General features: G+C 45.8%; 2 protein-coding genes across 6 annotated transcripts in view; one reads left to right on the top strand and one right to left on the bottom strand.

Annotated features, from left to right (window-relative positions):
* Nucleotides 1-3: 3 nt before the first annotated feature.
* The window catches only part of LOC135396940 (ribonuclease DdI-like), an 87,464-nt gene continuing 59,634 nt past the window's right edge, over nt 4-27,833 (bottom strand). For 3 of the 5 annotated variants that reach the window (XM_064628186.1, XM_064628185.1, XM_064628184.1), the window contains exons 2-10: nt 21,897-22,035; nt 3,848-3,944; nt 2,862-2,908; nt 2,001-2,070; nt 1,852-1,916; nt 1,606-1,719; nt 751-799; nt 596-667; nt 4-234 (exon numbers count right to left, since the gene is read on the bottom strand). In XM_064628186.1, the coding sequence (XP_064484256.1) occupies nt 46-234; nt 596-667; nt 751-799; nt 1,606-1,719; nt 1,852-1,916; nt 2,001-2,070; nt 2,862-2,908; nt 3,848-3,904 (663 nt within the window). In that variant the 5' untranslated portion in view covers nt 3,905-3,944; nt 21,897-22,035 and the 3' untranslated portion in view covers nt 4-45. The other 2 variants (XM_064628183.1, XM_064628182.1) reach the window with 2 other exon arrangements.
* The window catches only part of LOC135398684 (uncharacterized), a 43,991-nt gene continuing 23,425 nt past the window's right edge, over nt 7,268-27,833 (top strand). Inside the window, exons 1-2 of the mRNA XM_064630069.1 lie at nt 7,268-7,380; nt 21,940-22,063. Coding sequence (XP_064486139.1) covers nt 21,941-22,063 — 123 coding nt within the window. The 5' untranslated portion in view covers nt 7,268-7,380; nt 21,940. The remainder of the gene's footprint in view (nt 7,381-21,939; nt 22,064-27,833) is intronic.

Below are 27,833 nucleotides of genomic sequence, written 5' to 3' on the forward strand. Positions count from 1 at the left end.
AGCTTGTCTCATTCTATTCTGTGCCTTTAATAAATAGGTGAGAGGTCATTCAAGAACATAATGCTTGTGCTCGAAGTACAGATGAACGTCCCATATGTCTTCTTTGTGTTCGACGTCGAACGGGAGATAGTATACGTGCCGTCCACAGCGGGAATGTTCTTCCTGGCAGTCCGTCGGCTGAAGCTCTGTGTCTAGGCAAAGTCTGATTTCCGCCAGGAGTGGCTCTGAGTATTCCTACATAGCACAGAGACAGTGCATATCATTCACAGCAGGATACAAAGGACATCCATCAGGGCATATAAGCGATATGTTCCAAAAGCGCATAGCATATTCGGAAATGATTCACCCCAAGTGAATTCCTCCGTTAGCAGTGGAATTTTTCACTACTTCAGCTCCTCAACGTCGCAAGATGAACACAACGAATACTGAAAAGTGGGAGTTCAGCGATCTGACATAGGTAGGCTGAAGCTGGACCGTCAGGTTGGGTAACGGAGACATTTCGCACAGAGATTAGAAGAACAGTCTCTGTTCGAGACATCGACCCCCCGAACTAAGACTTTTGCCTGAACATACAACTAATAGAGATATATTTTACCCTGCCTTCGTTGCAAACGAAGTTCACGGCACCTCTGAGATCGTCTGTTAATGCTTGCTCAATGTCTTCAACCTGCAATAACACCAGTGCATACCTATATTGCTAATATCCACCTTCGAAGCGGGCGCGCAAGAGTATATAGGCGTGGACCTTACCGCGTATGTCCGATCGACTGTGGGATAGATGTCACTGTCTTCGAGATACCTGAGTGTAAAAAGAAAAATATAAGTACAAGATCTCACGCGAATGTGTTGCGTTATTTATTTATTTATTTATCGTGAAATTATGTAGCAGAGTGGACAGCTTACCAAGTAAGTACTTGCACTGTGCCATTTTGTGGATTAGCTGCACTGTGTGCACATCAACGGATCATTACGGAAGCGCGAACAGAAGCAGTGGAATGCTTTCCCGGCCGCTTTCAGTTCTTTAACCAGGTCAGGGCGCTTGTACGTTAGCGCTACTGACATTACTTGTTACACAGATTGCACATACGATGATTCGTTATACAACATGTCAGTTCAACGAGTAAATACTTATATCATACCATATAAGACACATTTATTGCCACTTGCACCCACACGATGTGGAAAAAGCGCCAAAGCGGTTGACTGTTCCTTTTCCATCTCTTCGGTAAACGGAACCAAAATGGGGCCCTCTACTGTGTGTATGCAATATCCCCTTCTTCTAAGCAATTTGTCTTTGAACACAAACCAGGAAGCAAAGGACACGTGGTATACGGGAGCAGACGATAGAACAAGACGTCGTACTCTTCCTTGTCCACGTCTTCTGGCTCCTGGTAGGTTTTCGCTGTACTCCTTCCAACAGGTCCACATTCCCGGGTTAGTTGTCAACCATATCGGATCTGGATCTCCTCACCTTGCCGCATTCATACAACTCCCGAACGATTTGTGCTGTAGTTAGCGGTGCTCTACCCTCTTGAGCTTATCCCACGTCGGCGAGCTTAAATCATTCCTATTGGTCTGCGAAAGCTCATGACATATAAGACTCACCTGGTAATATTGTGTCGGAAGTAAAAGTTGAGCGTGGTGTTGAAATACTGAGAGATACCGGAGAGTGCGGGAATGCCTGTGGCGCAGGTGCCGTGTTTTAGCCACTCGTGTTTCCTAAAGAACAATTATCGAAGATACGATAATGATATGAAGGTAAGAGCAAACGACCACCTCTTGATTGGACAAAGCTTTAGGAAAAGTAACGTGTGTACCGCCCAATGGACCACTAGACCAGATGAAACTTACCAGAACCAATTCGAATCCTTCGAAGTGTACGACGGCCAGTACCGTTCAAGCTCGCTGTAGATCGGCTACAATGCATGCGGGTAAACGGAGTTAGAATTCTCACAGAATAACGTGTTGAATAACTGGAGGGTTTTCCAACAAGGACGTACCTGGAGAGCGGTCTCGTTGTACGGCAAAGTATGGTTGCAGAACTCTGGAGAACCGTGGTTATTCGAGGGCCTACAACGCAACGTGGCATTACTTAACTATACACTCGACAAGGTTTACCCACAACAACAATAAAACAGTACTTGTTCAAGGCCTACTTCTACGAAACAAATAAATGCTAATAAATAGATACTTGGAGGAATACGCTCCTCAAATGCTTATCGTCCTATACACTTATGCTGTTCATAATTGTCGCAGAAAAGGCGTACGCTCCCCGTTTTCAACCAATCAGGGCAGATAACGATATCATTCGAGATGGTGGTTGGCTAGGAGCGTGCTATGCGGTGAAGTTCATTTTTAAGAGTGTACATGTCTTCCCAGCACGAACATTCCCGTTCAGTTTCATTGTTGTACATCTTGGTTGTACGTCGTGGTTTCTAGTCGATACGAAATAATATAAGCGCAGTCTTGCTAGAGGACATCCAGGGGACAAGGGACAAGGAAGGACATCGGGACAAGAAAAACATGAACTCAAAAAAGAAAAGAAAAACAAAGAATAGAAGGAAGCTGGACGACACTGGGACATTTTGCTGCCTTTTCTTTTTTTTTCTTGGCACTTTTCTTTTTGTTGTCACCGTCCGCAGCTTTTCCCACCATGAAGTTTTCTTTTCTAACTCCTCAAGAGGTAAGAGAGGAGGAGTTGATGTCACTAAAACGAATGACGTCACGTATAGGGGATAAGATAAGAACTGGACCGTTGCAACATTCTATGTACAATAAAGTTTCACTTCGAAATTCGCATTTCAAGAGTAAGGTATGCGAGTAAGAACAGGGAGTGAACTTGAAGGAAGAGCTCTACTCACCACATTCCGTGTATGGTCCAGAAGTTCCTTTCGTGTTGCCTGATGCACTAGAAAAAAATTTACGAATACACGCATTTACTGCAACTATTGTTCCTGCCATTACTACTATTGTTGCTACTATTGTTCGTATCTCACTTTCTTGAATATGTACAGCTCCCGTCAACCTTAATAATAACACTGGAAAAAATTCGTTCGCGTTGCCGAGCGCGATACCAGCCACCCTGCGGGCACTATAGGGGAATGTTAAGTGAACAAAATCCTTGCGTTAAACTAACAGAATAATTCTGTTCAATTAAGATTTCCTCATGGCCCCAATAATAATTTTGCTGTAATCACGCTAGGGAACGAGACCATATTTTTTCCAGTGTTAATATTAAGATTGACGGGAGCTGTACGTGCAGGTTGGCAGTTACGCATGTGCACGTCTTCGTTACAATGGAAATCCGTCTCGAATCTCACTGTGAGTAAAGGCTGTTTTTTTTTTTTAATCAACTTTTCCTCATAAAAATGCAAGAATTAGGTCTAAATGATTACAAGAAGGACTAATGTTCTCAGCTGGACTCTCGCTCCCTCTTTCTATCAAAACTGCTTAGTTCATGACCAAATCCAGCCCTCCAATGCTCTGCCCTCGAAAGTATTTTTGTACCTTTTTGGACAGCATATGACTGCTATCGTTATTGTGAAGGGGCTCATTATTTCATTCCCCACGTCACCACTAGTAATGGGATAGAGCATGGCCCCTGGCGATGAAACTCCCCATTCCTAATCTCAAAATAAAGTTGTTACTGTTCTCGAATCGGCGAATTGTCCATTTCCACCTTAAAGGCCAAGTAAATTCAAGGCAACATTGCGTGAGAAAAATTTCGTAAAGTAATAAAAACATATACAACTACATATAGCATTAATATGGACGTTATATTTTTATTGTGGTATTTCAAGCCAACGTTTTCGAAACTAGAAAAAAAAAGGAGGTTGCATATATATACCCGATCATTGTAGAATTCTCCTTGACAGGATCCTGCGCTCCACTGTTGGCTGAACATCAGGTAAGTGACCTCTCCTTCTTGCGCTGAAGCTTCTCTGCTGCATGTCCCGCAAATACACTGCTTCAGTTCATCCTTAACTTCTACATGGAGCAACGTATGCAGACAACACAATACTAATACAAAGTACGCATACGGTAGAGACGTGCGGAACAGCCTGCGGCCAGCTGCACGCATGCATGCCGCCCCAGCTATGCGCTATGCGCCTCCGCCCGCGACTCTCCACACCGAGATCTCGTCCAGCGCGAGAGCTCCTGAGACCGCGTCTGACAAGATGACGAACGACAGCGATGTCGAGTTATTGACTGTAGCGAAAGTTCCCGTTCTCATATCTGGAAGTGTCCATGCAAGTTTCCTTTTTTAAGGTTGAAGTGTATATATTTGCAGATATATTTATAAATATAACGTGCACTCCGTGTCTACTGCTACATGTGTGTGATTTTCGTTCATATGTCCCTTGGAGGCCGGAATAATTTGTTACAGGGCAACAACGTACTATTCCAAGGAAGGGTCTACCATTCTATGTGAACGAGAACAGCGAGTTGGGCTAGTTGGTACGTACTAAACAACACGGTAGCCCACCAAACAGTATATACGAGGAACAGGAACGACGAGAAGGGGACAAGCGCACATTCTATGTGTCATACCATATACACCGTATGAGATACCATGTGGCATTTGCCAGATGGATGTCGGCACAGTTCCCACTGAAGTTGGCCCAGGATTCACGCTAACCTCCTTCCCGCTGTCTTTCTTTATCTGTCCAAGTCTATACGGCGCTTATAGTCACGGTTGCTTCGCTACGCTAACACATTTTTTTTTTTTTTAAGGAAGGCCTAAACCATCAATTCCGCAAAGTGTTTCAATTTCACTTTATAGGACATTCTAGGGGCCGCGTTGCTCAGGACCTTACAGGACCTGCAGGTTCTATGTGTTAGTATGGGTACCCATAAGATCCTACATGAACCCATTGGAGGCCTGTATAGGTCGGAGCACGTGGGAAAGTCTATGGGTACCTGAGGGGCCCATAGGAATCCACAGCTACCCACAGCACCCCATTGAAACCTATAGGAAATCTTTATGGGTATTTGGACCAGCTCATATGAGCTTTTGCGAAATCAACATTACAGCTCCGCGCGAAACGCAGGCTTTGGGCTCACTCGCTGTGGCAATAGCGCTTTTGTTTTTCTTCTTCTGCTTGCGAACAATGGTGAGTTTTAGTATATCGTACGCTGTCGCCTTTGCGTACGTAAGGGATAGCGTTGGTGGTTCTGCACACGCGCAATACATAAACAGAGCTTCGCGCATTGCGGAGAACCACCACGCTATCCCTTACGTACGCAAAGGCGATAGCGTACGATATACTAAAACTCACCAATGCTTAACTTTCTCGTTCCTGACACTATGGCAATCAGTATCCTTTGCTTGCCTGCACTCACGAATTTTATTCCAATATCGGACCAGAAAGTAATTTTAATGCAACGCTTTATAATGTAGGCAGTATAATGACATTTTATTTCCTTCATAAATTCGACGGATGAAAAACGTGAGCCCCGCTGCGACAGATGCCTTCCAGTGAATCCAGTCACGCTTCCAGTCAACGACGCCGACAGTGCTCTCCGTGCGGGAGGCCGGAAGAAAACAAGAACGTCACGCAACTTCCGTTGACCTCCTGATTGGCCGAGGATGTGCGGCATCCGCCAAAAATCGTGCCCTGCGCGGTCGACGAAAAGCGACTTTTCCCGAGAGTTTACCGCGCCGTGCTCGTGTTTCCGCGCACATTCTCCGCACGTGGCTACACGTCTTCTTTGTTGCGTTAATACACTGAAGCTTTTTCTTCTTCCGTATCATCTATTCAAAAGTACTAACCTACTCTTGCTTTAGGAAAGATGTATCGACTACTAATAGAGAGTGCTAGTAGGCCGTTCGTAACGTCATACGGTCGATCGGTCGGGCGCTGCGTAGTGGAGCGGTCGGAGTCAAGCAAGAAAACGCTTTCCGGAACCAGAGAAAGAAACCGCTACGGTACACGTGACGTCCCTTTCAAAAATTGGAAAGAGAGAGAGAGAGATAGGTAGAGTTCAGTGATTACATTGCCTCAGTAGACATACAGTTTTCTCTGTTCTATATTTGACAAAAGATGACACGACTTCCGTAGCTGTTTCTTTCTCCGGTTCCGGAAACGCCCTCTGGACGATTGCCTGCCACTCCACTACGCAGCCACCGGCCGATAGCCCGCTGCAGAGCGCGCGGTTCCCGAAATCTCTCTATTGGCAGCGTGCATCACTCAGAATCTTATCGGTTGATTGGTGCGGTACTTCGGAAACAACGTTATCGAAGGTTCGACCCATACCTTCTGATTATTCTCCTACAAACATTTCGTTCTTTGGACAATTTGTTTAACTATTCGAGATAAAGGAAAAGGCCTTATGAGTTAACGTATAAGGTCTCATGTGCGTGGTTGTTCCTCGTGTGTGTTGTTGCCTGTTTTGCCTAGACCCAGGCCTCAAGTATGATGGGGTGCGTAAGGTTCTGTTCCAAATACAGCCAGAGACACTAACGAGCAGGTGATGCTGATGGCAATACAGGGGCTAATGATGTCAAGGGCAGCTAGAGGAAAGACCTGATTGCCGTGACGTGCTCATTAGAAGTCCCATCAATTACAGCCGTGCTTTCAGAGGCAGTCACCATAGAAACGAGCTGCAAGCAGCCACAAAAGCAGTCAGCCGCAGCCACAGACCCCTGTTTGAAATTCTCTGCGGCGATTGGCCCAGTGATCAGCGTGCTCGCCATGTCGAGACTGGGAGGTACCCGGGTTCGAATCCCGATGCCGGCTGTGTTGTCTGGGGTTTGTCCTGGATTTTCTTCAGACATATGTCGGCACAGTTACCTTAGAAGTCTGCCCAGGACGTACATACGACGTACGAGAGCCTCGTGCATATTTTCAGGGGTTGGATTCTTGGCGATTGAGCATTTAGCAACAAGAAAGGGACAAGAAAGTGTTGCAGGCTACACCACTATATGGGAAACGAACCAGCAAGCAACAATCGCAACGCGGATGTTCCTCGGCATACGAAGAGCAAACATGGGCGTTTAGGATTTTAGCCGACATGAAAAACATTATGCTTACCATGTTGTCAGCGAAGCTGCTACGCTCAGCAGCAGCAACTGAAACGCACGGCGCCCCATATTCATTTCCCTTCACGCAAGTGCTCGCCTATGCGATGTTTCAAAAGCCGCTTGGAAACTCACGTGCAAATGTGTGGAGAGTCATGTGTTGTCTTATCATCCCACATAAGTCAGCTGATTCGTGCGTTATCTTTGAATACTGCGCGCAACGGAGTGACGTACACGCGGCAGAGAAAAGGCAAACAAGGAAGACACGATGAGGTGTGCGTGATTGCCTTGTCTGGCGGATCCTCCAGATTCCCGTTATCTTTTCAGCAAGCATCTTCAGCAAGCGTCGGCACTTGACCGTATGTGAACTACGACAGAGTGTTTCCTCTGTGTCCAGGGGCGTATCAAGAAGAGGGGGGGGGGGGGGTCCGGATGCCCCGAACCCCATCCTCAATTTCTATAGTCACATAGTATTTAATTGACGGTAGATTGCGTATCTAACATGCTGTCCATGGCTGGACCCCCCTCAGAGAAATCCCGGATCTGCCTCTGTCTGTGTCAGTCCGCGCGCGACTGTGCTATAGCTCACCATAACTGTACATTTTATAGTTACTGTTTTATAGTACTGTTATATACAGGGTGTGTGCAGAAAAATGTGACCCGCATTTAGGCACATAGCTTGTTGCCTACCTAACTAACGAACTTCCGGTGGCGCATGATGGCGCATTTATGCCTGCGAAATCTGTAGAAAAATTGTGGAAGCCATACCCAGCTTAAAAAATAAACGGAACAACGAAAACGTCGGCTTCCGTGCATCAAAATAGGGCAACATGGTGGACAACAGGGTGTATGTGAAAGGGCAACATGGTGCACGTAGGAGAGTTGTGTTCAAGTACCGCTAGGGGAGCTATCGGTGCATAAATCGAAACGATGTCCCACATGGATGCTCATCGGCAGTACCCCTAGCTGTGCCTGCACATAACTCTCATGAGATCGAAATGCACTACCATGCACTGTCATGACCGCCCTATTCTAATGCATGGAAGCCCATGTTTTCGCGCTCTGTTTATTTTTTTACACTGAGTATGGCTTCCAGGATTTTTTTGCAGCTTTCGCACGCATAAGTACGCCGTCGTGCGCCACCGGAAGTTCCTCGGCTAAGTAGACAACGAGTTACATGTAAAAATGCGGGTCATGTTTTTCTGCACACACCCTGTATATAAACGTTATCTAACATTTATTTACAGTAGTTTATTTAGCAACGGGGATACTATCTTCCCTGTCGATATACGTGTGCCAGCGTGTTAGCACCGCGAAGCAACTGTGGCCATCAGCGGCATAGAGATGTAGATAGATGGAAAGAGGACAACAGGAAGAAATTTGGGACAGGGGGGGTTAGTATGCATCATTGGGCCGACTTAAAGGGAACTGTGCCGACTCAGAGTATTGTGATTAAAAGCGGTAAAAACCTTTGCAGTGCAGTACTAAAAATAGACGAAACGAAGGGGACGAACACAGCACTGAACTTTCAACAAATGGGTCTTATTGACGCCACAGCACAGTATTTAATGTCTAGTGATTTTCTATTGTCAACAATACAATATACAAGGTAACAATATCCAATCTAGTACTTATGGTCTTTCCAAAAGAACCGATGAACTTCATTAGAGTAGACGCCTGACTTACGCATTTTTCCTTTTGATTTATTTACCTGTCTGGCAACCTCGAACAATAGTGCTCCCTGACTGTAGGCTTTAAGTACTCTGTCGTCGTGTCAATAAAACCCATTTGTTGAAAGTTCAGTGCTGCGTGCTCTGTTTGTCCCCTTCGTTTCGTCTGCACAAGAATATTTGGTTTCGAAGTCGCCTCAGAACTATCAACACTTATATATTTATTTTTGTCCTGCCAATAACTACAAGTTGGTTTCATTGTACCCTATTCGAAATTCGCAAGTCAACAGCGTAGAACACAGGGTTAGGAGGCAAGCAAGCTGGTGTAACGGACTTGTAGGCAGCATATTCTTTGAGTATGAGGAGCAACAGAAAAGACGCTCCGTCCCGTCGTCTGTGTGTCCTTCCTGTTGCTCCTCATATTTAAGAAATATGTTGTCCATACAAGTCAACAGCGTTGTTGGTTTCGATCTACGCGACGCCCGAACTCTACCACGTTGGTGTCAAACGCTTATACGACGCCTGGCGCGTAATTTTGTTCAGCCGCGCAAAACGTCATAGACCGTCGGTGTTGAAGTACTAGGGAAGACCAAGGGCTAGATGATGGTCTGATTATGCCCTTAGGCAGCCATCTGTGCCACATCACTTGCAATGTTCTCTCGCTCTCTCTGTGAGACCCAGTAAGGCCTCCGAAGAAGTTATCACTTGTGCCCTCTATATATAGCGTGCGCTTTAAAAGCAACACAGAAAGGATGTTAATGTTGATGTTGACAAAGAAAAGAATAATAGGGGAGATTGAAAAATTATTAACGTTTGATATCATTGTTGTTGTGTACGTCGTTGATGTTGCGCACGTGCTGTTATTGCTTTGCGTATAATTGTGGACCAGCGACTATACACTTTGGTGGCCGCGTGCGTGGGTGGGCGTTACAACGTGGAACGTTGTCCTTTTTTTAGGCGCACAATGGGTCGGCTGCCGAATTCAATCTCTCCATATTGTATATCTACTTACCTATGAACAGTTGGTTTATTACACCACAGAATTGGGCTGCAGCGGATTATAAATTGAAATTATTTGTTTCAGTTTAGTGGACTGAGGGTATCTGGAGCAAAATGCATCAGCCCCAGCAACAGAGGGGGGATGACGCTCAATAGTAATAATAACAATAATAAAATGCAAGGGCGTCGCATCAGCCAGATGCTTGGTCGCTGTATCCATGAGGATTGGTGCGAGCCATTTCACACTATGCCATTCAAGTGAACCCGATCTGCAAAACAACTGTGAAACTATACTCCCGACATTGCAACCGACGTTCTAGATAAAAAATAATCCTACGACATTTTTAAACTCAAGTGTTTTCATTCCATGCCACGTTCTTCTCGTTTGCCAAGTAATCTAGATTGTATGTCTCTGCTTATATGATTGTTAGGTGTCAACCAGTTCAAGCACAGCACGGGGTTTTTGTTCATTTCACCCGTCTCTGCAGGCTAATTGAAGATGCGCGTTTTAAAGTGTGTTTTGCTTCTCTGACGCACTGCATTTTGTCTATTCCAAGCTTTCGCATGAAGCGTGCCCATTACTGATCTTAACATTACGTTGACCTGTCACTGACGCTCTTTGTCCTGTCATTCTTGCAGTATCCACGAATTAAATGCCAATATTGAAAGGTGTTTTGACTGTACCTTCTGCTCTTTCTCCAGCTGGGTTCAAAAGAATTGAGCTAGATCAAGCACGTTGGCGACAATTGTTAGTGGTGTCACCTAATGTGTCACTTTAACTCTATTGAACAAACCTGGTCGAAGACAGGACTATACTCGCAGTTTCATTGATTTTTGACACGTTAGCGGCTGGCATTTTCCTTACTGTCAACCATTAAAGTTCGTGGTACAAACAGGTTCGTTCTATTCTCCATCTCAAAATAAAGTTGTTGTTGTTAGTCACTATACAAGGATATTTGCGAATCTATTCACCGTTCAATGAATAGTGAATGGTAGCGTGAACTGGGCCAGTGACCAAAGTAGACACCTACGTGGCAGTTGATAAAAAATAGGACGCGTTTGTGTATACTTTCCTGACGGGACTTTTTAGTCGTAGAACACAAAAGGAAAGAAAACGCCTAGGCTGCAGTCATTTCCTTCAGGCTTTACAGAGCTGACATCAGCATGTCTGCGAGTCGGGCATCATTGCTACTTTTCTCAATCCTGGCGATATGGTAAGTGATTGCAGGTATAAAATATTGCAGACGGTATGTCGTGTGGAAACTTTCTATGTATGTGTAGCATGCCCTCGGGATGCCCATAGACGGCTAGTTGAGGACATCAACGGGGCAGTCGTCATCGTTGATGAAGCAACGAAATCCAAAAATAAGAGACTTCGCGTGTGATAGCATGCTGTTGTGGACGTCGGGTCAGGTCCTCTGAGCGGTAGCTTGGCCATCCGAGCAGAAGTAAGCAGGAATGAGAAGAACGAGGTGACGGTGTCTATTACAGCATGACGAGAAGACAAAAACATACAGAAAGGGACGAGCTTATATGCCCGCCTTACAATCGTGGGGTTCTCTCTAATTATAGCGAAGGTCAGGGGTTGGAGCAGCCCTGTCCAGCCTGGCCTTCACGTCGACTGCATAGTGATATCACAATCCTGCCTGCCCATCGGTCACTTCTGACGTCAGATCACTTACTGGCGATAGCACTTTGGCGGATTAGCATCACCTGGAGGTGGGGGGAGCCCATCCAGACGGTGACTCTCCGTCCTACACCGCTTCAAAAGGTGTGGCCAGACTTGTACACGTTACTAAAAAAAGTAATTGATTACCGTTACCGTTACCTTTACCTTGTACGAAAAAGTAATTTTTTTACCGTTACAAATTACTTGCCGGAAAAGGTAATGAAGTAACGCCTTGCAAAGTAACGCGTTACTTTGCCAATTACTTTCGATATCTGAGAAAACGACATAAAAATGATAGAGAAAAAGATATCCACAAAAAAAAAAAAAGGAAACTGAGCAAAAACGAAGCGAAACGAAGCAAAAACGAAGTCAGCAATGAAGCAGAATTTATTTCATAAGAGCAGTGTTCAACTTTAGTACACATGAATGGGGAGAGGACAATGGACTCAAAAATACACTACACGTGCGGAACACTGTGGCAATTGACCTCGGGGTCCTCGGGTAAGTAATTGTTGCGGGAAAAGTCCTGTGGATTCTTTAGTTTCCAAGTAATCGATTACTTTGTAATTGATTACTGAAAATTGTAATTGAATTACTCAAAAAATTACTGGGCCCCAAAAGTAATCGATTACGTTACAAATTACTCAAAAAAGTAACTGATTACTAGTAACGCAATTACCCGTTACCCGTTACATACAAGTTTGGGTGTGGCCAACACGAAGGGGTCGCGAGCCCGGAATGCAACAATGCTTCCGTGCTGCTTCAGAGGGTTGTATGTGCTGAACAGGCATCGTTGCGACGAAACCTCCCTACAGTGGATTCCCTCACACGTATGATTCAGCGGCAATGAACCGTTCAGTAGCTGTGACCCGGAGACAGTGATAGACATACGGGCATCAGAGAACTACTTCAAGTAGATATCACGGAATTCGAGATATTACGTTAAATGGTCGGTTGGATCTACCTAAGGTAGGTCTTCTAAGAAATATCCAAACAGCACTCACCAACTGACCACGCAAGTACTGCACAAAATTGCATGTACCGTCCTCAGCCCGAGACTAGTGAACACGTTCTTGATGCATAATGTATAAACTGCTGCGCATACCGTGGAGCGCGCGCCAAAAACACCTAGCAGACTGCTAAGAGCGGTCCCCCGAAGGATATATTGTGCACCAAGAGGTATACGTTCCCCGGGAGACGCTTGAGAATCTCATCTTTCCAGCTATAGTCGCGCCCAGAACGGCAAGCTGTTCACACTTTCACAGCCCCACCACCTGGAAACGCATACAAAAACAGAGCATGGACATATTATGATGCGTTGGGCATTTCACTTCAGTTACGAGAGTAGGTGGGCTTTGTGCCGCTTGTGGAGTGCTCTGTATTTGCCGACAGAAATTGGCGATGGATGCAAGACAAGGCAGATACTATGTCCGTAGAGCTTGTAGATGCTGCAGAATAGAATGCAGCTAAAGTGAAGGTGATAAATTTCTTATCCACACGGTTGATAAACATTGAGTCATATAATATTTTCAGTTTCGAATTGCCATATATTCAAAATTTCCAGATATTCGAATATACTCTGTATCGACCGAATTGCCACGCACAGTCCCCTAAGGCCACCTAGCACAGGGTGGTGGTGCTGCATGGGCGATTACAGAGCCGTGTATATAAAAAAGATGAAAAGAAGAAAGTCACTGAAAAGATTAGGCAGCTGTAGGACTCGAGCCCACATCTTCTGGATGACAGGTCCAGGGCTCTACCAATTGAGCTAAGCTAACACACCTCCCGAGCGACTTCCAAAGGTGCGTCCATCTGAAGGGACAAACCAACCACTCTCTCGCTCATCCTACTTTCACTCTTACATGTTCTCTCACCCATACACACATTTATACGACGGGATCGACGCAAGCGGCATCTGTTGAACATGATGGCAATAGATGTTCTGAGGCTGGAACATCTATTGCCATCATATATAATAAAGGCAGCCCGCCATTAATGGAACCTCTTCAAACCTAGAGCTCCACCTATTTTTCGAGGTGTGTGGACAATCAGCGGTCGAAATACAGTTCGATATTATTACAGGCTATCCAAAGTCATACTTCGCTCTTACTGGGCTCCACCATGTTCATGATATTGTATTGGTTTCGATTGAAACGGATCCCTAGCGGCAAACCAAAACAATGGATTTTGCTGACGCTTTTTCAACGCCATCTCCATGGAGAGAGGCACGTCGGGAAGACACACGCAGGACTGCAGAAACCGCTCCTTCGTCCACTCTAAAAACAGAGCTTCACCGCATAGCACGCTGTGCGTCAACCATTGCCATGAATGATAGGGTCATCGCTTCTGACTCGAAGAGACAAGGGGGCTGTCACAAAACACGGCCAGCCGCTTTACGTAAGGGGCGATTTACTTGGTTTCTGCAAATGTCTGAGGTGCGAAGATTTCTTCCCAGACCCCGCGGCCAAAGCAAAGAAACAAATAAACTGAGTAACCGTGGATGGGGGGAATGACCGGAGAATCACACCCATGGTGGTCGAAGGCGACCTGGAGGACATACACAGACGCGTCCGAGGTGTCGGGTTACTCGACTCGGTTGTTTTTCCCAGACGTCTGAGACAAACTGTGGCAGCAATAAATTTGGGGATTCCGGGCATGTTGTGGCTTAGCTAAACCTATGTTTGCGGTATTGTACGTTTTGTACTTTTGTCTTGTCTCGTCTGGCACCGGGGTGAGAGGTAACACATGTATTCTGAGTGCATCGTAAGGGGCTAAGTAGAGGAGACAAGGGGAGCCGCTCAGAAGACTTGGTGGGGACATGTGGCTTGTTCGATTCCGTCTTACGCGGGTGGCGCAAACCGGGACTTTGGTGACTTCGGAAAGCAGGGGCGGTCAGTGTCGGTAGTTAACGGTGGTCTCACGTATCCACAAGCGACAACGACGGGTGTCGCGGCGAAGAAGTCGTCGCACTACAACACAACAGTCAACGAGGACTTTGTGAGTGTTTGCGTGTACGTGTGTTGTCCACCAACAGAACATCGACCCAACAGGGACCCGACCCTTCCGAGCTCCAGGACCCTCAGCCGGCACCAGCTAAGACTTTGTTTCTTTGTTGCCTGTCTTACCTCTTTGTAAGCGGTTGCTCAAAATGCAGAACGTATCATTTTGTAGCATGCGTGGTGTTCTATATGCATTGGTTAGTTCACTCGTTTAAAAGCCTGGCTGTTTCTCAAGTAAATATTTGTTTTGTTTAAGCTACATTGTCTTTGTGACTCCCCTCATTTCACAGTCTCGTGTTCACACGTGCCGCAAGGTACGCATTGGCGGTCCAACTTCTTTCTTCTGTGTTCTTGCTTACGAGATAGGGTGTGCTTCGGGTGAATCGCACAGGTCCAAAGTACATGTCGCGGAATTAGTCCCGATATTCCCGTGTGAGAATCGCCTGGCTAACCAAACGAAGCACCCCCGCCGGACCTCGTGACAGGGGCGTACGCCTTTTTGTGACAATTTGAACACATGATAATTGACATAAAAAGGCGTACGCCTCCCTCAGTTTTTAGGCCTTGCTCAACGACCCATCTAATACTTTGCTCTCCCCGACGAGCTCGTGCACCCTCACCACATCCCCATCCTTCATCCTCCTCTATCCTCCATCCGTCCGTCCTTTCTTTGTATTTTGTTTTGTGTTCTTTTTTTTTTTGCTATAGTCGTGACGACACTCAGTTCTGTGTGGCCAACAACGGCGAGCCTATCCTGCCATCCCCCCCCCCCTCAGTTTTTAGAGTGCACGGACGACTGTCGGTATGAATTTTTAATCACGCAACATAAGCAGATGGAATCAGGAATTCACAAAGATGTATATATAAATAAAATTCAACAAAAATATGCAAAATTTTACGCACCGGTGGTATCTTTCCTGCTATATTTTCTTGGGATCCCGGTCCTCGTCCTCACTATAGGCCTAACGTGTATTACGTATACGTATGTACGAAGCGTTTTCGGACGAAATGTGTAATTTTTGCGTAAATAATGGTGGCGGAGCTGAAGCTGATTTTACTGTTACGTACATGAAGATGTATAGGCGTACTCACAGGATGAAATTAAAGTAGTTGTGAAAAAAATTTTTTTTTCACGAAATATCCGGTTCGCCATTCCAAGAAACACCTCCACGTTGGGGAAATTTTGGTGTCATGGCGGCCACATCGAAAACAGCAACCTATGAAATGCGGATCGAGCCTCTTTCTATAGGCTCTTCCTAATGGCAGGACTACCCTTTTTTATACAGTTATACAGTTTTAAGCAGTTTCAAGCAAGGCGTTTTAGGCTAGGCAAGCAAACTGCGGATTGGAGGCATTGGTGATCGATCTTCAACATAGATTTCTCGAGCGTCGTCACAAACTTACACCGATGAAAAACCTCTCCTGCAGAGGCTAATCCTTTCTTGTCGCAAATCACGTCCCCATTTATTTTTCTTTCTTATTATTTCTTTGCTATCCTTCTCAATATCATCATCGTCCTTTCCTGCGGGGCCTGCATTCTATTGCCCAGTTCCATTTCAGTTTTCCTGTACCATTTGTATCTGACGAGTGTTGCTATATCTCGTTGATTTCTGTCACTTCAGGAGCTAAGTAGACATGGTCACCGATCTGTTTTTAAAACGTTTTAAATTCTGCAGTACATGACAGTAAGGGCTTCAGTGATGACGAATCTCAAGGCGATGCACCCTCACTCCCGTATAAAATGCGCCAGACGAACACCCCCAATTGCACAACTTGTTGTGTGGAAGCCGACATTGAGTACTACCGATTATCCCGCAATCGGTACCTCTCACAAAGACTCATCCTTCAACGCTACCCTACACTCTTAGAAATGAACTTCACCGCACTGCACGCTTCTAGCCAACCATAATCTCGAATGATATAGTTATCTGCCCTGATTTGTTGAAAACGGGAGGCGTACGTCGTTTTTGTGACACTTATGCTGTTCATAATTGTCACACAAAGGCGTACGCCTTACGCCGTACCAGTACAAAGTATCCAATTCCAAATGTACTTCAAGTAAAGTACAAAGTACTAGGCAAAGTACTTCAAGTACTCATCAAGTACATTGCCAATTTAATTTGTATCACTTTGCATTTCACTGTTTAGTACCTGTGTCTTGACTTTTTGTCCAAACTTTAGCGAGTATTTTTGACAAATACTCTGAAGCCATAAAGTCCTAGGTTAAGTGCTAACACGTGAATATGAACTTCATCAGATGTCATAATTTGCAGTAACGTGTAGAGAGGTAATCAGGCAGCTGTGCTGTGATTATGCAAAATAGTATTATGTCCTGACTGGATCCGCAAGATCACCCGCATAGTGTGGTGTTCCGGTACTTATCTTCTGCTGTAACAGGCTAGGAAATTTCAAGGGAAAAAAGTACAAGCAAACATAGATTACATATTTCTGGCATTCCTTGATGCTTTTTGAAATACAACATGTTCAAAAAAAAAAAAAGAATATGAAGAAAGTAAAAAAGGATGAAGCACAATGTAAGCCTTAATTTTTGTACGACTGTGATCTGCAGTATTGTAATGTATGTGACCAATTAAAAAACGTAAAATGTAAAAATGAAAGCATGTGTGTCTTTCAGAGTGTTCATCATGATGTAATGCAATCACACATATAATGTGATATAAAATGATAATTAATTGCCAATGAAGGAAACGATATAAAAAAGCATAGAACCCTCCACTGGGAGAACTGAAATGACAATGGACCAAGTCATTGTGCTGCTGGTTACAGTGTCCACTCCATTCGTTTTACATAATCATAGAAGCGTTGATACTTTTTCAACATTTCAAGCCGCTCATCAATAGATTTGCTTCAAGAAATATGCTCTTTAAAAGCACAAAAATCATTTTTGGTAAAATGTCAGACTGGGACTCTTGGTACTGCATCCCACTAAAAGCGCTAAAATGACGACAAGAAGACGAAAACTCAGAGATAGCCCTATCTGTGTGTTTTCGTCTTCTCGCTGTCATTTTAGTAGGGTGCATTTTTTATACTCTTTTGTGATTTTTTGTCTGAAGTCCAAGTTTGGGTACTTGAGTACTTGATGGGAAAGTACTCGGAAAAAAGTACTTGAAGTACAGTACAAAGTACACGACTTAAAATGTACTTAAAGTAAACTACAAGTACACAGAAATGTACTTAAAGTACTACTTGAGTACTTGGTACTTCAAGTACTGCCCATCACTGGTTGGCATTCACCGTGCTATGTGGCGAAGTTGCTGTGGTGCGCTGTTGTGGTGTGGTGAACGGCAAGCCGAGTACGACCCCCCCCCCCCCCCACCCCTCTGCTTTTAGAGTGTGCGATCTCTAACAGCTTCGCGTTTACTGCGATTTATTTCATTGGTACGAATACAGAAGGTAGCGTGTCATTTCCCTTACTACGTGATAGTTCGTTTTATAAAAGTACGCGGGTGCCATTTCGCCAACCTACATCCGCCAGAAATACGCAGAAGGTAGCAGGACCTTGGGGAATCGCTTCCTAACCTTGTCGCGTTGTCTGTACTCCGCAAAATAAACGTCAGAGAGGGGAGCTGAAAGAACAAACGCAATCCGTGAGATACAAGCGGCTGCTTTTATGTCCCTCATTAAATGGCGTACAGCTTTTATTGTTCATTAACACAATTGTTAATTTAAAACGCCTGTCTCCCAATTTCAACAAATCGTTATCCGCTTCTTTAGCTGTCCACAACCATGCTCCTGGCTAATTCCAGCGAATTTCGACCAAGCAAGGAACCTGACCATCTCCAATTTTTTTGTGAAAAAATATATTCTTCAGGGGACGGGAAATGATGAAAAATGCTCCTATATTTAAGCCCCAATCTTCAGCCATTTTCGAGGGAGAGGGGGAGAAAGAAACAAGTCGAAATGTGACCCAGTCATTTCGAGCTTCTTTGAGGGCTTCTCGACTGAGAACTGTGCGGTTCTAAGAACCACAATATTTTTCACCTGCTCAGTACTACATGGGCAACACTCTTCCTTCTTCCTACCCACTCGTATCCGAAACTTTTTTCGTAAAAAAATGACAAAGTCTCCAAAAAACGCGAAAAACGCCGTTTTTCGGAGACTTCCTGTACTAACGCCGTTTATCGGAGAATAATGAAAGTATACCATTCGTCTCGTCATTGCATGCCCTATCTGTTAATACGATTTTCATTGTTGTAGAGTGAATCTGCTAGAAGCAGATTGTAAGAATTCCACAGGCGGTATCGCGATTTAGCTGTATTTCAGCTGGCGCTAGCAAAAAATGGCCACCAAAAAGTTGCCGCGATTTTTTTATATGTTGCGCAGAAACCCTTTCCTAACACACAGAAAAAAAAATTGAGATTCGTATTTGATTTTCGGTGATGCTACGATTTTTTAAAGTGACAGTGTGCACGCGCGCTGCGCGCTACCCTTAAGCGGTACTCTCCCGCAGCAGGACACGCAAGGGCGGAACGCGATTCAGAGAACATGGTTATGGCTCAGAGCAATGCACTTTTAATTTGTATAACTCTGGAAAACACAGGATCAGAACGCTATTTCACAAAGGTGGGATATCTACTTCAGTCTTCAACTTTACACTGTTGGGAGCCTCACATTCCTTTTCCAACACGTAATGAGAACGAAGGCCCAGCACTGGACGTACATTCTTCCACTCATCTTCTTTTTGTCACCTGAAGGTTTTCACATCTTCCGAGGGAATTAAGGTGCAATAAGGTCACATTTTCGACATGTCTTGACACGGCGGTAGTGAACTCACACGCGTTTCGTATTGCTTCCGTTTCTGGAGAGCGCTAGTTGAAAATTGCTGCAGCATATTTGACAACACCTCCGACTCCGTCACAGGCGTTCTTTCCATGACCTGGAGCTGAGAAAAGCCACTTATTTACAGTTGTGTTGCGTCCGAGCTCATAGTGCTGAAGTGTCTATATGAAATGCGCCCTGGCCCCATGTATACAACGGTTCCATGCAGGGGTACGTGGTCCTCCATATGTTCTTCGATCTTGAGAAGAGAAACCAATGCTGCTCCGCTGTCGTGCCGGGTGTCGTTGGACACAAAAGCATAACAGCGAGTTGAAGTTCACGTAGCAGCCACACATGTGAATATCGAAACTTGAGTTTTGTGCCAGTGGTAGCTCTAAACTTCCTTGGACAGGATAACTGTCCAATTCTCTGAAAAGTCGAAATGAAATACAACGTGCCCTGACATTGCAGAACACCTCTCCTTTCGGATCACTTCTTTCTGATGTGGTCATGGCTGATATAGGAGCACTCACTTTCTAATTACTTCAATGATGTCGCGCGCAGGTAATGCCCTCCTCAGTACGCCTCTGTCCTCCCATACTGCGAAATCAATTTCTTGGTCATCTTGGATGCCCATACTTTCTTCAGTAAGTGCTTCTGGACCTGGACACTGTTCGCAATCCCCAGAAAGACATTCTTTTGAGTTTCCATCACAGATGCACATGCTGATGACCCCTTGCCTTGAGATCGAAGTTTGCACAGTACGTGGATACGCATTCCTCTCTGCACGGGTTAATACTAACCCACTTGGGGCGGTTGGAGTAAAATTTGCTCAAGCGCCTTATGCCTGGATACTTGTTCCTAAATTTTCTGTAGGCTTCGCGGATTGAACAAGTCATGTATTTCTTAGCTTTTTTGAGTTTCTGGTCTCCTTCTTTAACGTGCACGATGTCTCTTGATATTGGGCTCTGAACGTGCAGCCCAGCTCATCCACCGTATAAAAGGTCGTTGCTGCCGCCAAATCATCTTCCTTCTGAGCACTGCGCTGGTACGAATCAGGCAATACCCCCACATCTTTTTCCGCGACCAACTTCTGTGACTTCTAAACAATGTACCGGGTTGTATCGATGGTGTCAGCGACACGGATATGAGCCATAACCGCGTTTTAACGTGATTTCTATTAATCGCGTCCGTCCTTGGCGACCGTAACGCTGACCAGCTGTGGGAGAGTACCGCCCAGGGGCAGTGCGCAGCGCGCGTGCACACTGTCACTTTAAAAAATCGTAGCGTCACCGAAAATCAAATATGAATCTAAATTTTTTTTTCTTGTGTTAGGAAAGGGTTTCCTCGCAACATATAAAAAAATCGCGGCAAGTTTCTGGTGGCCATTTTTTGCTAGCGCCGGCCGAAATACAGCAAAATCGCGATACCGCCTGTGGTATTCCTCAATCTGCTTCTAGCAGGTTTACTGTAGTACAATGAAAATAGTATCAACAGATGGGGCATGCAATTACCAGACGAATGGTATAGGTTTCATTATTCTCCGATAAACGACGTCAGTACAGGAAGGCTCCGAAAAACGACGTTCTTCGCGTTTTCTTGAGACTTTGCATTCTTTTTACGAAATAAGTTTCAGACACAAATGAGTAGGAAGAAGATAGAGTGTTGTCCATTTAGTACTGGAGAAGGTGAAAAATATTGTGGCTCTTAATTAGAACCGCACAGTTCTCAATTGTGAAGCCCTCAAAGTAGCTCGAAATGACTGGGTCACATTTCGACGAATTTCTTTCTCCCCCTCTCCCTCAAAAATGGCTGAAGATTCGGGCTTCAATATAGCCGCATTTTTCATCATTTCCCGTCCCCTGAAGAATATATTAAAAAAAAAAAATTGGAGGTGGTCAGGTTTCTTGCTTGGTTGAAATTCGCTGAAAAATACAGGACTGTATTTTTGGGTAGACGGAATCCCGCGGCCCTATTCTTTCAGCCCATGCAACCACGTACCATTTTTTGCGAGACCAAATTTTCCGGAACCATTTTTTTCCGGAGCCCCCTATAGCCCTAGGGCATCGCGAAAACAACGCCAGGAGAACCGCGCCAATGGACCCCTTGCGAATAGTATTGTAATGCAAGATGGAAACAATAACACCGACTTAACATAACAAACTAACCAATTTATTTTGTAATGGGCTGGAATACAGATTGAGCCCATTGATCACCTATTCAAAGGACTAGTGTCTTAGTGTGTTCTGTGTGACGACGAAAATTTGGGACATTCTCGATTTGGTTCATTTTAAAAAATTCCCGTTTCCCATTACAATTGCAGTGCGCGATAACTATCCTTTAATGTGCATCGTCAAATGTAATCTGTGGGATTCATACATTTTCTTCAGTAGTCACATTCTGTGACATCTTTTCCTGATATGGCCTTTCCCGGAGTGACTTGAATTTGAACGGTGCAAAGAAAGTAAGTCCCATATTCAACTGCCTTCCCGCAAAAAAAAAAAAAAAAAAAAATGAATCGTGTATGAGTTCGCTATATAGTATTATGAGTTGTCCTTGTACGAATTATCTTTGTACGAATTGTCCTGGTATGAGTTGTCTTGGTATGAACAGGGATAGAGCTGATTTTTCAAAGGTGTGCGGAACAGCGCACTCACACTTGCTTTGTACAGGTTACCTACTCTCCTCGTTCTCTCGCAGCAACTTATTTTATCCGTTTACTGTGCACCAAAAAACGAAAAAAAAATATTGGGGGTCACCTCAGTGCTAACAGTGTCTTTCTGTCCACCTGTGCCGTTTCAGGATGACGAAGGTCACCGCGCCGCCGAAGACACCTCCACAGTATCCAAACAGACCTTTTCAATGGTTGGTCTTCAGTGTTCAGTGGGTAACCGGCTTCTGTAAAACAACAGAGGGAGCTCAGAAAGTAAGCATCATATATGACCTTGGCTCACATCTTTGTCAAAGGGTTTTATGTGCGGTCTGCCTTATTTTTTCGAAGTGGTCCCACATACGTCCGCACACGAATACATCTTATGTTAATATACTGGGCAGTACCCAGGTGATACAGACGAGACACACCTCTGTGGAACTCCAACATCCATCTCAAATGAGAGCCCTACCACTAAACCGCCTTTACTTCAGACGTAACACTCTTAGACGTGTCACGCCAAACAAGAGGCACTTTTTTGCAATATTTTGCCGCCTAGAACAAGCGCCACCATGTGCTTTATACACAAAGGTTACACTGTGACGCCCGGTGTATTTGCTACATCTAGGGAGCCTCCATGTGCGTCAACCCATGCAACCCGCAGTAACCCATGGAGGCTCCCTAGCTACATCGTGTCGCCTGCACAAATGGCTACGGCAGTCCTCCTCAGGTACCCGCAGACGCGGGGGTAGAGTATGTACCTCTGCACCCATACACCATGTTGCAAGCCCATTGGCCGAGACTGTGCGCGCGCTCCGATTGATCGAGAATGTTTTGAAATCGCATTTTAATTGTAGCGCGCATGTGCGTGCAGCGTCTCGGCGGCTTCAGCCGTTTCAGCATAGATTCGAAATAGCACGGCCGACATGTCGTCCTCCTGCGTTCGGTGCTGTTAAGGCGGTGCATCACCCCTCGCGCGCCTATGGGAATCCCCATACATTTTCCAACTCGTCTAGCGCCGTCAATAACTGGTCAATTTCCACCGAGTTTCTTGCAAGTTTCTGCAAGCGACATGGACACGATCTATCGCCTCCGCTCCAGACTAATCCTGTTGCAGGTCATCTTGAACTAGTGCTGAGGTGAAGAAGGTTTTGTCTTTTTGCACAGTTGCAGTCATGATGGGGTGAGGGAGACCCCAATCATCATACAGCCGAAGAAGGCGTGGTCGGATGTTGCTGAATACTCTAGAAAAATGATATATTCATTCAAGATATCATTTTTGATGCACCATTGCAGCTGTGTAAAAAGACAAAGCCTTCTTCACCTCAGCACTAGTTCAAGATGACCGGCGACAGGATTAGTCTGGAGCGGAGGCGACTGATCGTGTCTATGTCGCCTGCATGGCATTCTCAGTGAACCATTGCTCGAGAGGTGCGATGCTGCTTGTCTTCGGTGAACCGTATCATTCAGCGCTTCCGTGATGAAGGGCAACTTGAAGATGTAGTACCAAGGTCTGGACGGCCGCGGGCAACGACGTCGGACGAGGACAGGGCAATAATTGCTGCAAACGTGGTCGACCCGTTTCTGACGGATGTCGTCCTGAAGAAGGAGCTGAGCCTGCAAGCGTCGAGTACAACCATCCGACGAAGATTAGCGTGCCTCGGGGGTCTCCGTTCCGGAGTCGTGGTTCAGAAGCCCGCGCTGAAGCCGGAACACCGAGAGGCAAGACTGGACTTTGCCTTACGCTACGCGGAGTGTGACCCCGCGCAGTGGAGCCACGTGCTGTTTACTGACGAGACAACGTTGAGTACGAAGTGGTCCCAGAGGAGGCGGGTTTGGCGTCCTCCTAACTGCAGGTAATACCTTGAGAGTCCGCGCCTGCTTCGAGACGGCCCTATTCTTTCTTTTTTTTTTTCCTTTTCAGATATGTACCCCAGTACGTTCACAGCGTGGTCTTCAGTGGACGGCATTCCGTGAGCGTGTGGGGCGCCCTTTCGCACCAGGGCTTGGGGCCTGTCCTTTGTCCGCCTCTTGTCCGCCTAGACGGCCGCTTCAACGGAGCAGCATACGTTAGAGTAATCGAAGATCATCCGCTCCCATACGTCCTTGACGGTCCTTTCCCTGACGGTTGCTTTATTCTGCAGCAAGACAGAAGCCCGGTTCACATGTCGTCCATTGTCCAGCGCAAGCAAGACGATATTGGTATCATGCAGCTTGAGTGGCCCGCGTGCAACCCGGATCTGAACGTGATTGAAAATATATGGAGCATGATGAAATTCCGAATAAGCAAAAAGCGGGTCCCAATTGGGTCCAAGAACGCCTTATGGGAGGCGATAAACATGGAATGGACTTCCCTCAAGGAAGACGTAGTATACTACACCTCGTGGGCCGGCTCTATCAATCCCTGCCAGACCGTATGTCCGCTGTGATCTCTGCGAACGGGGGCTTCACGCGATACCAATTAAAATATTAGTGAAGTGTCATATGGTTCTTCTCTTGTTTCTACGTCAATATCGTACGCTTTTCTTTGCCAGCGCCCGTCATCCCCAGACAAAATAAAAGGAAGACGAGAACGAAAAAGAGAAAAGAAACTGCAGAAGCCAACTGTTGTCACTCTGTGCCATTCCTTCCAGCTGCGAACTGCGATAGGAATTTGCCAACGCTCCACGGGCATGCCCTTGTGGGTAATTGCTGCAAACGCCACGGTGGGTCGCTGCCTGTGTTATGCCCTGCGCTCCCTCAAAATGAATGGACCTGTCCGCTCCCGCCAACGTCCTGCCGCCGCTACACTCTTAAAGAGAGGGTGTACTTTAACTCTTTTTTTTGCCACATATATAACACCCTTTTGGAGAGTACAGCTACGCTCAAAAGGGTGTCTCCTCACTCCCTCAAGGGAGTAGCATAACACCTTTCTCCCTACTGGAGAGTAATATTACTCCCCGGCAGGGAGAAGATGTTATGCTACTCCCTTGAGGGAGCGAGGAGGCACCCTTTTGAGCGTCATTGTACTCTCCAAAAGGGTGTTATATATGTGGCAAGGAAAGGAGTTAAAGTACACCCTTTCTTAAGAGTGTAGGGTGGCGCGGCGCGGAGAAAAACGCTGCTCGCGTGTTCCGTCGGCTTTTGGCGCAAGCTGTACACTTTTCTGAGCCAAGTCCAGTGGGCCTGGATGACTAAAGTGCGCCAGGATGGCTTCCAAATAGTACGGTATAAGAAGAGCCGTGCCGACGGTATACCAGTCGTTTTTCGCTGTGTGAACCCTCTCGACTCTTTCTGGAATGTGGACCCCAACACAGTCGTTCGCGACGTCCTGTCGGCAACACAAGAGACGGTGCTCAGTCCCCGAATCAATAAGCAGGGTACCCTCAGTGTGCCTGTGTCATCTGAACATTCGGCGCGCGGCCTTGTGGCCCTCCGGTCACTTGCTGGAGTCGACGTTCTCCCATACACCCCTCAATCATACATTCGCATCACAGGCAGAATAGTCGGTGTTCCCAGCCAGTATAGCGACGCACATCTCTTTGACTTCTTCGGCGCCAATGGCGTCATTGAGGTGAATACAGAGGTGGCCTATTCCCGCGAGAGCGACGGATCCGCCAACGTCATCGTTAAGTCAAGTGTCCTTCTCACAGGCTCTCTGGCTTCATTTACTACCCTGTTTCAGAGTATGTTGACCCCCCCGTCCAGTGCTTCAACTGTCAGAAATACGGTCATTATGAACGATGAAAGGTGGAAGTCACTGAAAAGGTTAGGAGGCTATAGGACTTGAACCCACATCTTCTGGGTTACCGGTCCATGGCTCTGACTGCAAGCCAGGCTCCCACAGCTCCCCATAGATCCCATAGTTTGAGATAATTCAGACAACACTGGGCATGCAACCAATGAAAATGAACTATGATGCCTACCATTCGGCCAATCAGGAGTCTTTCAGTTTGGCTCGCCTTTGGGCCCGGTACTGGCTAGCATCGGCTTTTACTTTTACTGGCTTTCATGCCCGACGCTCGTTATCCCATATTCTAGAACGACTACCCAAATTTTAGACAAAATACACATTTATTTGAAACATCGTACTGACTCAATAGTCTGACACAAATATTCACCATGCGTACAGAGTCCAAATCGTTGTGTTCGTTGACCAAGTTCGAACTCGCAAAACACACACATAGTCTACTCCTAGAAGAATTTACCTTTTGCCTAATACCACACCTTGTAGCCGCAGCCCGTACCGCTACGCTCCGGATGTCAGAAAATTTCTGGAGGAACAGACAAAGAAACTCCTGTCTCAAGACATTATATGTTATGCTACAGGCCCCTGGGCGTTCCCCGTCGTTGTCATCACCAAGGGTAACAAAAAGCGACTTTGTGTGAACTATGTGCCTTTGGACGAACGTACTATCAGTAGACAGGAAACAAACAGCGCGAAAACAACAACCACGGGAGGAAACATAAGACACACACGGGCGCTAACTCCAACTAAACTTTACTGCACTGAAGGGTGCGCAGCTACAGGAAAGACATAGGAAAGAGCTAAAAGGGAAAAAAACCCAGGTAGATAAGAACAAGCAAAACAACTTAAAAATTCTACTATCTAGTTCTTCGCCTGTTCAAGTAACCGCCTCTCACCCGAGGCAAGCGAGATAGATGTATCGCTGATACAGAGAGAACATTTCTTTCCGATAAAGAAGGCCTCCAAAAGTTCACGGGCAAACTTATCTCTGCTCCTGCCCAGAATCCTAATTGATTTAAAATCGGGGGTACATTTGCATTTGTTACAGTGGGTGGGTAGGTGCAATTTGTCCATACTTTTTAACGATCTATCGTGCTCCCTAGCTCTATCATTGATGCATCTACCTGTCTGTCCGATGTACACTCTACCACAGGAGAGGGGAATTTCGTACACGACACTTACGCGACATTCAACATAAGGCAACATATGTTTTTTACCACAGCTCTTCACATCAACTGCAGGACCGTTAACCTTCCTGCAAAGAGCTCCCAGTTTCCAAGGGGCCGAGAACACCAAAGGAACACCGAACTTGTTGGCCACCTTCTTCATGTTGTGGGTTACCCTATGCATATAGGGTACAACTACAGGTCTGACGGAATTCCGTTCCAAAGCCAGTCTGCCCCCCCGGTGTTCTACCCTTGAACTTCTGCAACAAGGCCTCCGCGACAGCCAAAAGAACCCGGTCAGGAAAACCAGCAGAACGCAACCTTCCCAGCTGATCATTAAAGCTGTCCAGCATGAGATGGGGACATGACCTGCTTAGAGCTGACTCCAAGCATAACGATGCTATAGCCCTCTTGACAGTCTTGGAGTGCGCAGAATCAAATGGCAAGATGTCCTTTTTGGCCCTTGGCCTGTAGCGCCAGCACACTGTTTTGCGCCCCCACATGATTTGAATGTCCAGAAACTGCAGGTTTTGACGTTCAGGCAACTCACAGGTAAAGGAAAGTCCCATTCCCATAGCTCCAAACACTCCCACAATCTCCGCGGCGGCTTGACTATATTGGTGATCACCATGGTTTTTCAGAACGATTAAAAAGTCATCAACATACCTAAAAATCTTAAAAACAGCACTTTTGTCAAAGACCACACCAAGTTCACGGTCCATCTTTGCTAAAAATATATTGCACAATACAGGCGCGACACAAGACCCAATACAAATACCTTGGCGCTGTATATAGTAATGCTCGTCAAAAGAAATAAAAGTGGAGCCTAGATAAAACTGCAAAAGTGAAAGGAACGCTTCCACACTCACGCCTGCCGTATTTTGGAATGAGACAACACCATTCTCTTCAATACATTCTCTAACAGATGCAAAGAGCTCTCTATGGGGCACAGAGTAGAACAGATCTACGACGTCTATAGAGAAGACGTACCCCACCTGCGGCTGTTCCTTCAAGAACCCAATAACGTCTGAGGAGCTCTTGGTCGCAAATGGGTCCTTAACATCCAGTAGATTTAATTGCTTCAACAAAAAGCGACTAACACATTGCTGCCACGCCCCCCTTTCACTAACAATCGTACGAAAGGGAACATCCG

This window comes from Ornithodoros turicata, chromosome 6 (assembly GCF_037126465.1).
Source record: "Ornithodoros turicata isolate Travis chromosome 6, ASM3712646v1, whole genome shotgun sequence".
NCBI lineage: Eukaryota > Metazoa > Arthropoda > Arachnida > Ixodida > Argasidae > Ornithodoros > Ornithodoros turicata.